This window comes from Mustela lutreola, chromosome 13, assembly GCF_030435805.1.
Source record: "Mustela lutreola isolate mMusLut2 chromosome 13, mMusLut2.pri, whole genome shotgun sequence".
Classification (NCBI taxonomy): Eukaryota; Metazoa; Chordata; class Mammalia; order Carnivora; family Mustelidae; genus Mustela; species Mustela lutreola.
The window spans coordinates 63,002,217-63,016,592 of record NC_081302.1 but is presented as its reverse complement, the minus strand read 5'-3'; the positions used below and the strand labels follow the sequence as shown (position 1 = coordinate 63,016,592).

The 14,376-nt window shown below is 42.4% G+C and overlaps 1 protein-coding gene across 2 annotated transcripts in view; it reads right to left on the bottom strand.

The window, feature by feature from the left end:
- The window catches only part of WDFY2 (WD repeat and FYVE domain containing 2), a 179,064-nt gene extending 164,818 nt beyond the window's left edge, over positions 1–14,246 (bottom strand). Inside the window, exon 1 of one of the 2 annotated variants that reach the window (XM_059143771.1) lies at positions 13,883–14,246. In XM_059143771.1, the coding sequence (XP_058999754.1) occupies positions 13,883–14,019 (137 nt within the window). In that variant the 5' untranslated portion in view covers positions 14,020–14,246. The remainder of the gene's footprint in view (positions 1–13,882) is intronic. The other variant, XM_059143770.1, reaches the window with a different exon arrangement.
- Positions 14,247–14,376: the final 130 nt, after the last annotated feature.

Genomic DNA, 14,376 nt, shown 5'->3' with positions numbered 1-14,376 from the left:
CTTCAGTGCTGGAGGGAATGCAAGATGGGACAGCTACTCTGGAAGACAGTTTGGTGGTTTTTTGTAAAACTAAACATACTGGTGCCATACGATTCGCCACCAATTGTACTCCTTGGTATTTACCCAAAGGAGGTGGAAACATGTCCACACAAAAACCTGCACAGGAATGTTTACAGCAGTTGTACTGATAAATGCCAAAACTTGGAAGTAACCAAGATGTCCTTCAGTAGGTGAATGGATAAATTGTGCTACATCCAGACAATGGACTATTATTTGCTGCTAAAAAGAAGTGAGCCATTAAGACATGAAAAGACATGGAGGAAACGTAAATGTATATTACTAAATGAAAGAAGACAATCTAGAAAAAGCAAAACTGTGGACAATAAAATAAAAGATCAGTGCTCAGGGGTAGTGGGTAAAATAGGATGAGGAGGCACAGAGCACAGAGGATATTTAGAGCGATGAAAGTACTGTTTGGTACTATAATGATGGTGTGTCATTATACATTTGTCCATAAAATATACAACAGCAAGGGTGAGTTTTAAGTAACCAATGGACTTTGGATGACAACGATGTGTCAGCACAGTTCATCCTTGGTAAAAATGTGCCATTCTGGTAAGTGATGTTGATGGGGGGGGCGCTATATATGTGGGGAGGCATTTTTGAAAAGAAAACAAAGAGTAAAACCAGAGAGGTGGGGTAAAGATCATACCAGAGGAAAAGGACATCCCACACATATGTACCTACAGGGAACCCACAGATCTCTCTGGAGCCTTAAGACTCCTTGCCTGGGCCTCTCCCTCTCCCCATACTACTATGAACCTTTTCAGATTAAGTAAACTTTTTTTTCTCAGCTTTTTTCCTACTCTGTTCAGATAAAGCTCAAAGATCTACACTGTGTACATCTGATACACAGAAACTTCCCACATTGCAACCAAATTCCAAACCAATTTAATCCGTCCAAACGGCCTGTTAATTCAGCTGACTACTATGTTTAAGCATAACTAGCCTAATTCAGTCTTACCTTCTGGAGAAAAATTACACATTCTTCAAAACTGTTTACCATCTGAGCTTTGAAATATAAAGAGAACTTATTAAGCCATTCATACATAAATTCAAAAATCAGAATATAATAAATAGCCATTCCCAACACCCCTTCTCCCGCAAACAAAATCAACCTTTAACATATCAGACAGCTAGGATTCTCCAAAGGCCAGAAATGCCAATGAGCACTAAAACAGATTACTATAATTCTAATAGCATGCGAAAATTCTCTTCTACTGAAGGGAACTGATTCCAGAAAAATATTAATCCAGATCAACAAAATAATAGGCAATGTTGTAATTTTACAGGTTTTTTTACATTAGAATTTAAATGAATTTAAAATATTACATCCATCTGCTTTGAAAAACAAAGAAAATAAAGAAAACACAAAACTCTCCAAATTCAAATAATTATAGGTGGCTCCATCAGTTAAGTGTCCAACTCTTGGTTTCAGCTCAGATTATGATATTGGGGTCTGAGAGCGACCCCTGAGTTGGGCTCCTCTCTCCAAGAGAGTTGGGATTCTCTCTCCCTCTTCCTCTGTCCCTTTCCCTGCTCGCTCGCTCTCTCTCTGTCACACACACACACTCACTCTCTCCTCTCTCAAAAAAAAAAAAAAAAAAAAAGGATATATTCATGTTTTGTATTTAGAGCCACAGTCCTTAATGTCTATAGAGGACCTAACAATATGTGAAGTATGAAAAAATCAATTCAGGGACCCCTGGGTGTCTCAGTCAGTTAAGTGTCTGCCTGGGCTCAGGTCATGATCACTGGGTCCTGGGATGGAGGCCTGCATCTGGCTTCCTGCTCAGTGGGGAGACTGCTTCTCCCTCTGCCCCTCCCCCCACCCATCCCAGCTTGTTCTCATGCTCTCTCTCTCTCATAAATAAAAACTTCTAAAAAATTAAATAAATAAAACGTATTAGAAAAACAGCCCACAGGAAGGAAGGCAAAGCCTAACATCCCCATAGGAATGGCTAGATGCAGCACTTCAGAGCACAGCCTCACTGAACCCCCAGAATAATCCCACGAGGTAGGTATTCTTTTAATTCCCATTTGACAGCTGCAAAGGTCATCACACCACTGGCAGATGGCAGCAGTAAGCATCAAACTCAACTCTCCCTGACTTGAGCCCCAGGCTCCAACATTGCTACAAAGCCTCCAGAGAGGGGATAAGAAGGGATAAACGCTCCGCCTAATTTACCAGTGCCTGCCTTTATTCTATATATTTACTGTGTATAGCATGAGGCTGGCTTATAAAAGCTGTCTTAATGTTTAACATATGGGCTTCCTCCTTCCACCCCTACCTAATTTTTTAGAAAGATGGGCTTTCTGGATATCTTTCCATTTCTTCTACTTCTTCTAAATACCCAAGAAATTCAAACTACTGGCAAAACACAAGAGAAAGTGCTGCCTTTCAGCCTCAGAGGAAGACAGGAAAGCCATATCTCCAATGCAGTTTCCCCACGGGTAGGCAGCAGGGTGTCCCTCTCGTGGCCTTGCCCAAATGGCCTTAGCCAGAAATTGTCCATAGGAAGGGATGGCACAGCGGTATCTCCCCATCTGTCAAGAGAGGCCAGCAATCTGGACTTTTATATGAAATCCAGATTTTTAGAACTTGGCTACTAATTCAACTTCCAGAAACACTGCATAGGGTCAACATGCGCCTAAGGGTGAACTCCACCCTCCAGCTGCGGGCTTGTGATGCCCAGGCTTCCAGTGGAGAGTAGCTCAGACATACACCCTTATCTTAAAATAATCCCCATGGAATACACGGAAGATACAGCCCCTGACCTCCAAGAGACAAGCGGGGACAATGGACACATCATTTCAGGACAATGACAAATGGAAATGGGAAGAGGTCTGTGAAGGAGAACACAGCAGCCAGCAGCCACATCTATCTCCTGCCCACTGGCTTTCAAGGGGCAAGTCTGGGAAGTGGAAGTATAAAAATCCGAGTAACATTACCCTTCTGTATCTAGAGAAGAGAAACAAGGGCTCCGAACTATATGAACACACACAAACAAAAATTCAATAGCCCTGCCTTTGTGTGTCCAAGGTAACTCTTAAAATAGTCAAGCCTTAATGGAACCATAGCAACAGGAAAAGCTTACCTACTTAGAGGCATGGTGGTATCATAAGAAATAAACTCCCCTCTACTCAGCACCATCTATGCTCCCAGTAACAAAGCCAAGTGCTGCAGGAATGTCAGCTCATCTCAATCTCACAACTACAGGAGGACGCATTATGCCCAATTTACAGTAATGAAAACTGAAACTCTGAAGTCGCAAAGTTTGGGAAAGAGCCAATCATCTGGAGCCAAATGATGCCTATCCTATTAAAAACTCACCAACCTGGACAGAGAGACTCAGGCTATTATCAGAGACAGATAACAGGATGCCATGAAGAACAACTCATTAGTTACAGTAACTGAAAAGTATAGAACCAGTATTTTTTTTCTAAGATTTTACTTATTTATTTATTTGACAGAGAGAGAGAGGTCACAAGTAGGCAGAGAGGCAGGCAGAGAGAGAGGGGGAAGCAGGCTCTCCACCGAGCAGAGATCCCAATGCAGGACTCGATCCCAGGACCCTGAGATCATGACCCGAACCAAAGGCCCAACCCACTGAGCCACCCAGGCGCCCCAGTATAGAACCAGTATTAAAAGAAACCCACAGTAGGCCCTGTTGATTATGAAATTTAATTCTGTGATAAAAGCAGTTTCACAAAAACATACAAAAGAAAGCATAAGGACTAGGCAGTAAATGAAGTCGAAATAATCAACAGCAAATTTCAGAAATACCCTTTACACTCCCCAGTTTATACCATCCAACAAAATACATTCCAAATGAATCAAGAAGTTACTTTTCTACCAAATTATATAACCATGATAAACAAAATATGCATATGCAACGACTCCCTGGGGAAAGAAAATTACTTCCCAAAATTAGGAAAGATAGAAGAAACTTCACTAGCAAGAAAGCACAGATGGTTCAATTAAAAAGTAAATGTTTTCTGTGTGAAAAATAAACAGAGGATAAGGCATATATCTGGATATACAATAGACAAAAGGTTAATATCCCTACTATATCTAATACATGCACAAGAAATTGTGCAGAAGAACCAGAAGCCATCAATGGGGAAACAAAGGACAGGAACAGACAATTCACAAAAAGGAAATATAACAAGTAAAGAAATAAAAAATATCCAGGGGCGCCTGGGTGGCTCAGTCGACCAGGCATCTGACTCCTGGTTTCAGCCTAGGTGGTGATCTCAATGCAGGTGGTGATCTCAGGGCATTGAGATCAAGCCCCTTGTCAGGCTCTACACTCAGCACTGAGCCTGCTTGAGATTCTCTCTCTCTCTCTCCCTCCCCCTCTGCCCACCTCCCACACTCTCTCTCTAAAACAAATACATAAAATATTTTTAAAATATTCATGAGCCATCCAAAACATAAAAATTAAACATCTAACTAAGCAAGGGCCAAGATACCAGTGGGAACAACAGATACACTGTTTCAGGACAACATGGTAAACAGAAAGAAGAAGAAGCCTGCAAAGGAGAACACTGTGGCCAGCAGCCACACACATCTCCTGGCCACTGGCTGTCACAGGGCAGGTCTGGGATGCGGCACACTGACAGAGTAGAAGGCCAGAGTAATGCCACCCTTACAGAAGAAATTATCACGTAAACTATAAAAAAGATTTTTAAAATGATAATATCCGTGGCTGGTCAGATGTGGCCAAACTAATATTCCAATATTATACACTAATATCATAAAGTGGCACAAACATTCTGGAAAGCAATATTGCAAAATTTTTCTAATTTTTCCTTAAAAAATAATCCAAAAATATGGGGGGAACATAGCTATATGCCTAACAGTTTTCATCCTAACATCTAGATTATCAGTACCTTGAGAGCAAGGTGTCTTGCTTACCAAGGGCCAAGTACATACAGTATAAGCCTTACATAAATACAAGTGCAAATGAAGGAAAAGAAAAATATACAGCCACTGAAGATGATGGCTAAAGACAACATAGCAGGTGGCACAATTTTAAGCGGGGGCAAGAATAATAAAAGTATGTGATTACAGTCCTATTTTTGAAAGCTGCATTAGCAAAACTTCTGGAAGGAAATGCATATAAAACACTAACAGTCATTGTGTTAGGAGGTTTATGGTGATCATTTTTTATTATGGTTATATTATCTTTATTTAAAATGTAAACATTCTCCAGAGGAATTGTTATGGTTATTTAAAACACAAATTGATCCTCAGAAATTAAGGCAAAGATTTTTTAAAAATGCCGTAACAGGGGCTCCTGGCTGGCTTGGTCGGTAGAACACAGCAGCTCTTGATCTCAGGGGCCGTGAGTCTGAGACCCACGTTGAGTTTAGAGATTGCTTAAAAAAATAAATTTTAGACCTTCCACCATGAGGACACCACAAGAAGGTACCAACTGTGAGGCAGAAGGAGGGATTTCATCCGACTGCTCTAATGGCTTGACCTGGGACTTCCCAGCCTCCACCACTGGTCGTGCATCCTTAGATCTTCTAATTCCTGAGACGGACAAGGCCAGGATAGGCATTTACGAACAGTCTGGGTCCACTAGCCTAAAGGTGATGCCCATTCTGCCTTAGGCAAATGACAGGGGTATCTCTCCCTGATAACAAAGCTGCACAGCAAATCAAATTATACCTAGAAGGAAGGGGGGGTATCAGTGGGTGACTCCCATGTGATGACACTGAAATGGCCTGATGGAGACACGACCCCCTGTACAGACTGGACACTCTAGTTATCCTCCACTTCCAAGTCTAGAGACACACCACCCATGTTTGCTTCTCAGACTCTGCTTTATGTTCCCATTACTGTCACACCAACAGCACCCCACGACTTGTCTTTCACATGTCCATTCAATCAGTCATTAACAGTTGGTGGTGGTGATGTTGGTGGTTGTATGTTGGGGGGAGGGGAGAGAAGGGGAGGTGATGTTACCAATATTGTTCATGGAGGGGGTGCCTGCATGGCTCAGTCAGTTAAGCGTCTGACTCTTGGTTTCTGCTCAGGTGATGATCTCAGGGTTGTGAGATCGAGCCCTGTGTCAGGCTCTTTGCTCAGCAGGGAGTCTGAGATTTTTCTTTCTCCCCTCCCTTTGCGCCCCCCCAAATAAATAAAATAAATCTTTAAAAAAAAATTTTTTTTAAGTAACAACAAATGGAAAAGGCACAGAATCCCCAGATAGCTCCACATTATAGGTAAAAAGCTAAAAGACCAGTTAAAGAGAAAAGCACAAGGAGGTGAGCAGCTGACATTCATAATTTGGATGAGAAGCACCCTCTCTGAGTCCTAAAACTCAGGAATAAATGAACACATCACAGGAAGCCAAAATACAACCACTTACAGCTGCTCAGTCTGCTGTGCTTCTGGTGTTCTCTGAGCTTCTGGCTCGGGGCTCAAAGGGTTCAGGACTCTGAGACGAGGTCAGTGCTCTGGTCTCTGAAAATTCAGAAAGGCAGGGCAGGCCAGGGGCAGAAAAGACTGGGGGGCAAGAGCAGGCAGTGAAGGTCCCTAAGGGGAACTGTATTCCCACCTTCCAGAAAAACCAAAACTTTCTCTAAAGCTCTGCCTTTCAACCTGCTGTTCTCAACTCTGGTTCATGAGATCAGCTGAATGAGTCACAACCATGCACACGACAACGGAACAGATGCATACATGTCACATTTAAAGGACACCATTTTACAGAACTTTGGTTTTGGTTATATACGTGCATATGTGTGAGAGTCTACAGTTTGAGGTAGCACAGCTAAATATATTTCTTACTATGATATGTGGTCAAAAGGTGTCAAAGGCATTACTCTAGACCACTCAGTCCCTGACAAGGGGACCTGCAAACCACCCAGAGCTAAGCTATTCAGTTATCTGAAACTAAAGCATTCATCTAGAAGTAGGAATGCAGTGAATCCAGTTCAACTGAGTATTCGGCACCAATACAAAACAAATGCCTCTTTAATACTTCATCCAGGAAGAAATAAGCGCTGCCCTTCAAAGGCTCCAGAAAGCATCATTTTAGAACTGCCTCACATAGTACGGGCCACTTTTTCCACTCTCCACACCTCCCTAGGCTCAAGGTTTGATTGAGGGTGATGTGTCTGCAGACATTTTACACCTGTCTAGTCACCACGTGGACACGCCACACTGTCAGAGTCACAGCTTGGAAACCCAACACGGTCCTTGGCCAGCTGGGAGAAACTGAGGCTTTGAGTGATGAAATGCCCTAGGCTGTGCCCAAGGTCAATGCTGGGAACAGCTGAGATCAGATTCCCAGGCCCAATTCTCCTCTAAGAATCTTTAAATTAAAGGCACATGAGAGCACAAAGCAGCCTACCCTGCCAAGACACCAGCAGATGACTTTGTTTTCTTTTTTTGGTCTCATTTGCTAGTTTCTTAAACCTCTGAATTATTTTTTTTTTAATTTTTTTTTTTTTTTTAAGTAGGCTCCACTTTAGGCGTGGAGCTTGAACTCACAACCCCGAGATTAAGATCTGAGCTGAGATCAAGAGTCAGATGTTTAACCAATTGAGCCACCCAGGTGCCCCTGCATTAATTTCTACTGATGACTAAATGCAATGTTTGGATGAGGAGGCCCCCTGCCCTTAAAAAAAAAAAAAAGTAATGAAACTGCCTGAAGGTGCACAAGCAAAGTATATTTTTTGTGTTAGGAAATTTTTAGGTTAACTGTGGCAGCTCCTTGGAAAATCTATTGAAATAAAAATTCCTTCTATTCTGATACTGCAGTTGTAAAGAAAAGCTTGGCTTGAGGCCACTTCTTTTTCAGATAAGTATATATTGTATATAATCTAGATTACGCAACAGATACCAACAGCTCACTACTGGAAATAATCTTTAGTCACAATTTACTTATAGATTTCTACATGCCACAGTGTTTTAATTTCCCCCAAACTGTTAACTTTTTAATGGCATCAAGATGATTCTCAATGACAAATAGAAAATGTTTCCCTCTCAAAGCCAAATTCAACGTGAAAACTGAGACAGGGAAAGATGCTATGCGAGGAAAAGTAGTGTTTCCTTTTTAACAGTTTTGATTTGGTTTGCTTGGAACAGATCAGCCCTCTAAAGCCTCATCATCCAGCTACTAGCATCCTATGATTTTTACTATTTTTCTTTTTCAAAGTAAGTTTAGTTAACACATGAGGTATAAGACTGTTGGTCAGGATTTCACAATCCAAGAATCACTCATTTTCAGAGGGTCCGAATTCTCCATTGTCCTGCAGATGAATGTACCCTGATTAAGATCTCTTGAGGTCCTGGACAGAATCTGGTATAAGTGCATACATTAAGTAGGAATTTCAGAACCATCAGGAGCTCTAGGGTCACTGGAAGCTAAGCCTCCTCCAGTAAGCCTCCTTAAACAAGCTTTCCCATAGTGATCTTTTCTTAAAAAGTCAATCTGCATTCTGACCTTTAGAGACATAGAGGCAGCCTGTTTCCAGACAGATTTGCTGGCATTAAGACGGCCTCATGCTCTGAATTCAGTATCAAGGTCTAATTTTCAACAATCACATGGAGTAAATTCCCATTTGGGGCCCTTGAAACCAGCAATTATTACCACCTAGTGAAGAGTCTCAAGTGCATAGTTGAAAGTTTATTAATTTTATGCCATTAAATAGACAAATGACACACTCAAAAATTTATTTAGATGAGTTCTAATTTTGTCCCCTTTAATGACCTCATATCATCACTCTTAAGAACTCAACTTTCAGAACTTGCACTGCGGGAAACCTCTGATTTGCATTTTCCAAATATTTCTTTGATGCAAGTATTATAAAATACATGGCATCAAACTACCAGTAACTCAGCTGAACTGAGCCAAGGTCTAAGTATTACTGAAACAATGGTTTCAGCCAGAGAACTGAGATAGTGCAATTTCACAATGATAAGAACCAATGGTAAATCAACCAAGAGCATGAGGATTTATAAAATGAAATGAAATTTTAACATATCTTTTCAAGAAACAGTCAAGTAGTGGTAACCACTTAGAATCGAGTAGTTCAGAATGAAAAAACAGAAACAAAAACAAACAAAAAAAAAAAACAAAAAACACCTTAGAGATTAAAAAAAAAAAGAAATCCAACCCTTCTCTTGTCCCAGTCCCTTCCCAACCTCATTCCCTGCTTTACTGTTAATGTGGCTGAAAGCAAACTACTAAGTTTTTCTCAGGCTCAACTCAAATATCTTTGCTCTCTCTTTGCTCCAGGAAACTCACCACCTCCTCACGCCCAATTTATTCCAAACTGGTGATTGATCAGCCATTGCATAACTCATTCAATGAATATATACTGCCTTGTGCTAGGCACTAGGGATCAGATCTCCTCATTGGTAGATAAAAATCTGACTCTTTTACTATGGGAGGGGGGAGAGGTTCTGTCTGCCCTTAAGGATCACAGGGAACACTATGTTGTATAAATTGGTCCTGAACAAAATTAGAATATAAGATGGTCATCCCCCCACACTCCCTTCTCCATTACACTTATCCCCAACAGTGCCTCCCCCACCCACCTATCAGAGATCAGAGTCTCCTCCCCAATACCCCACCACCACAGCCTTGGATCTTTTTATCCAGAAAAGAATTTCAAATTTTTGTTCCCAGAGGTTTTAGAAACTTTCACTCATAGTCACTTCTCTGGAGACACTAATTTTCCAGAGTCCTCAAATCACTCAGAACTGAGTTCTGAATTCAAGCTGACTGGCTGCTGAATCTATACTCTTAACCAGTCCATTTTAGTGCTTCTCAGTGAATGGGAGTTGTCTTTTCCTCCTCTACCTACAATGCTCTTTCCTTTACCCTCACTTTTTCACATGAACTTCTAGTCATCCTGCAAGATCCATCTGTAGAAGCACTCCTTTTCTTTAACCACCACAGGCAGAGATTCTTCAGTAACCCCAGACGACGACGTTTGTACCTGTCTTCAGCACATCTCTTTATACTGAGATAAAAACAGACCGCCCCCTCCCTTTACCTACTGCAAAGGTACAGACTCCTGACAAAGGAAGAACTTGAACTGCTCACTAGTAACAACCCAGAGTTACTAAAACTCTCTGTATGAATGCCAAGACTGTTGATTTGTGTTAAAATATGAATATAAAGAATATATAAATGTAGACGTCTAGATGGGGCTGGGTCCCACCTAGAGAAAGGTCTCTCCTGGCCTTCATCACTGGAGAAGAAGCCATCACAGGACAAGGAAGCTCCGGGGAAGCTACAGACTAGATGTTAGTGTCAACTATAATCAAGCTAAGCAAAGAATGATAAGATGGCATCCACTCAGAAAAGACAGTCCATAAGGCAGCTGGGACATGAGGAACCCAAAGTACCAAAGGTGGATGTGTCTCCCAGAGACAGAATCCAGAATCCAACTATATGCAAATCAAAGACACAGAAATGGCCAGGCAGTTCCTAGAACTGGGAACTGATATCACCAGAAATCTAATCTTTGAAATCAGATTGTTTTTAATATTTCTTATGTTCCCTTTTATTTCCTTCCTTGGTCTCTAGTAAAGTTCCAGGCTGTCCTAATTGCACTAAGGTAAACTGAGGATGAGAGTTTTTATGGACTCTTTGGCCTGAAGATTAGAAGGTTATCAACACACTACTGACAGCAGCAGTAGAATGAAAATGGTAATCCAAGTGAAAGAATCCCCCAAAAGACGATAAAATGTAGGGGACAATAAGGGTCGCAGAATCTTGCCACTCTACCCTCTCCAAAAATTCTATTTTCAATACTAAATCTTAGAGGTTGTGGTTTTGTTTTATTATCTTCTAAAACTTCCCAGCACTAAATTGTATCTTGAAAGGATCTTGTCATTTCACCAGTGTAGTCTACTTAAGTGCTCAGAACACAACAAAAGCTTAAATGTTTGTTGATCGAATGTACGAAGCAATGCATGGACTTTCAAAGTTGTAGGGCACCCTGAAGACCACCCAATCCAGTCCTTCTCCCACAGTGCACATCTGTCCACACAGGGCTTTAATAGGTTGTCATAAAAGTCATTCAATAAGTATCAACTAAGTACCTACAATAGCTAAGAAGCTTTCAGGAACAATAACAAAAATATATCAGTCACTGATGCACTGCAAATGCTTGGGGGGCCCAGCATGCATCAGGCACTTTGCTAGGCCCTCAAGATATTATAATGAATAAAACACACATAGCACCGTGGGAAATTATGGAGAAGATGAATGGACCCTAAGTATCAATAATACTGTTTAAAATAGAAAATGTTAAGTGTTTTCTAAGGCTAGATAAAGCTATCTGGATTCAGAAATCAAAAAGAGAAACCAGGTTTCCAAAGAACTTCTGGGACACGGCCATACAGGATAGGACATTATTTGTGATTTAACCTTGTAGTTCAGGAATGAAAACTGTTAGTTTCTAGTTGAAGCAGTTAATGAAAATGGCTTTTTAGGCTTTGAGGAAAATCAATATTCTATCTTCATATCTTTAGCATTAGATCAAATGGCATAATGATGGATTTTGAAAGAGATCAATTCTGTTTTAATGAAAACCATAATCAAAACTGAGCTCTAAATAACAAAGTTGTTGTCACTTGTGAGTATGGAAACACAGATTTGCCAATTTGAGTATTAGTAAAATATATGTAAAGAATAATTCTGGGCTTATGGGTGGACCTTATTTATTTAACAGTAACTCTATAATAAAATAATTTCTATTACTTACATTTTAAACTAGAAAAGTGAGAATTAAGCTACCATATAGGTAAACGTCACATTTCTTTTGTCCTGTAATCAAATGAGATTTATCTTCCAGTTTCTTTCATATATGCTACTTCAGCTTCTCCAAACACATTGAAATGCATCCTACTAAAGCTGTTTCCTTCAAGATAAACACACTAAAATGGAAATCAGGAGACTCAGGGGCTAGGCCTGACTTCACCACCTGCTACATGAATTTAGGCAGGTAAATTCTCTTGCCTTAATTTTCTCACCCATGAAACAAAGCAGTTAGAGCAAGTAACCTCTAAAATCCCTCTGAACTTTTAAAAAACAAAACAAACAAAAAAACTCTTTAAACTAACTTCTACTCCTAAACCATGAACCAAAGCAAAAAGTTACAAAACTAATATTAAAGGAGGTTAAGTTTAACTAACTTTCTCCTTCTTTTACTTGACTTATAAAACTTATTTATCAATTTCCTACAGCAGTTAGGTTGAGCAGTTTCATCTACAGCAGTTATAGACTGAGAAAGTAAAGTCACTATATCCCTTTAGAAACAATGCCATGGGGCACCTGGGTGGCTCAGTGGGTTAAGCCTCTCCCTTCCACTAAGGTCATGATCTGAAGGTCCTGGGATGGAGCCCCATATCAAACTCTCTGCTCAGTCTCTCTCTCTCGGCCTGCCTTTCTGCCTACTTGTGATCTCTGCCTGTCAAATAAATAAATAAAATCTTTAAAAAAAATTAAACACTCATAAACTACTTTGAATTTCAAAAGGTTTTCAATCCACGTACTCCATTTCGGCAACATACTTCTTCTGTTCCCTATACAGTGCTTGCCACTGACCTATGTTTACAATTTCCCCCACTGGATCTAGGAAATGACTCGAGCACATTTTGGAGGAGGATGTAGACAAGCATGGGTGATTAATATACGCATCCTAGTTCTACTGAAGAACCTATCAGATAAAGAGACCTATCAGGCAAATTTTTGTTAGGCCACACTGTATGCAAAGTGCGGAAATGACTATAAGGACAGTAATGAACACGTTACTACTTTACTCCTGCCTGCAACTGTCCTGGTCACAGAAAAAAATATTCTCTACCTCAGCATAATTTGAATTTACATTAAGAAAACCTAACTACTGTTTTAAGGTGAAAAGCCCCTTCTCATATACCTCCAAAGAGCTACAATTTTTAGAACCCTAGCTGGTATTATTGAAACAAGTCCAGATAAATACCGTAATTACTATATTCAGGCATCATTCCTATGGAAATTAGCTTCATCGGCTTAATTTCTGCATATTAAATGAATTAAGTTAAAGCGCAAACGCTATTGTCTGAAAAACAAGGGAAATTATTAAAGGCAGAACAACGGGCTCCACTTCTGCAAATTAAGCAAAATTAAGCAAAAAGAAAGGAAGCAAGCAAAGGGAAGAGCTATTTGCAGCAGTGGTCCCTTGCAAGTTCTGGGCGCTTCCCCTCCAGCTCGAAGAAATAAGAAAAGGAGTGCAAAGAAGAGAAGGCACCTCTCCTTTCAGGCAGGAGCCCAAAGTTACACTCTTTTCACAACTTGCAATATTCGTTGAATTCAGTGTAAGATGTACAGGAGATCTGGATTCCGTGGGACTGCCTGGGAGAAGGGAGTGGCATTTACTTTCTGTCTGGAGCCCTAAGAACTGTACCAGAGCACTCAAAAACCCTTAGTTATTTAGCTCTCGGAGCATCCTTCCCACGCACACTCCTGCAGGACTGGGCGGACCCACCCTCTTCCCCTCCGGTCCTTAGGGCTGGACCAAGGTCCAGTGGCCCGCGCACCGTTAATCTAAGGGCCACCCTTGCGCGGCCAGCGCCACCGGCCCCGGGCAAGGCCAGAGCGCACGCCGCCGTCTGGTCTCCGCTTCCCAGAGCCACGCAGTGGCGGCAGAGCGCAGCTGGACACCAGCACCACCAGGATGCGCATTATAATAAAAACTTGGGGGAGTACGTCTACACTCGCGCCGACGTGGAGGCACAGCCCGGAACCCGGGTTCCGGGACCGCCGGCCCGTCCCGCCCCTCCTCGCGGCCGAGGGGCGGCGGTCCGTACCTGTCCTCCGAGACGCTGATGACGCCCTCCTCCTTGGGCACGATCACGGCCATATTCACCACCTCCTGGGACCCCTCGACCCGCTGCAGCAGGATGGGCTTGCGGGTCAGCGGCTTGGGCTGGATCTCCGCCGCCATCGGGAGGAGGGGGCGCGCCGGGGGCGCCGCCGACAACCGCGCTGCGGGGCCGGGCTGAGGAGACCGCTCGGGTACGGGCACAAGCGGAGACAGGGACTCTGGTGACCGGAGCGGGACGCCGGGGACCCGCGATCATAGCCTGGCCGCCGCTCCGGGAACGACTCCGCGCTCCCGGCTTGGGGCACCGAAACCGCCAGGACCTGGGCTGCAAGCCGGCGCCCGCACCGGAGGAGGGGGCGGAGAGCTGGGGGGCGGAGCCGATGGGGGCGGGGCCTGCCCCAGGGGGTGGCCGCTGGTGGGCGCGAGGGCGGCTGCACTTCCGGAATAGTGGTGGAGATGGAGAGGAAACCTGAAGAA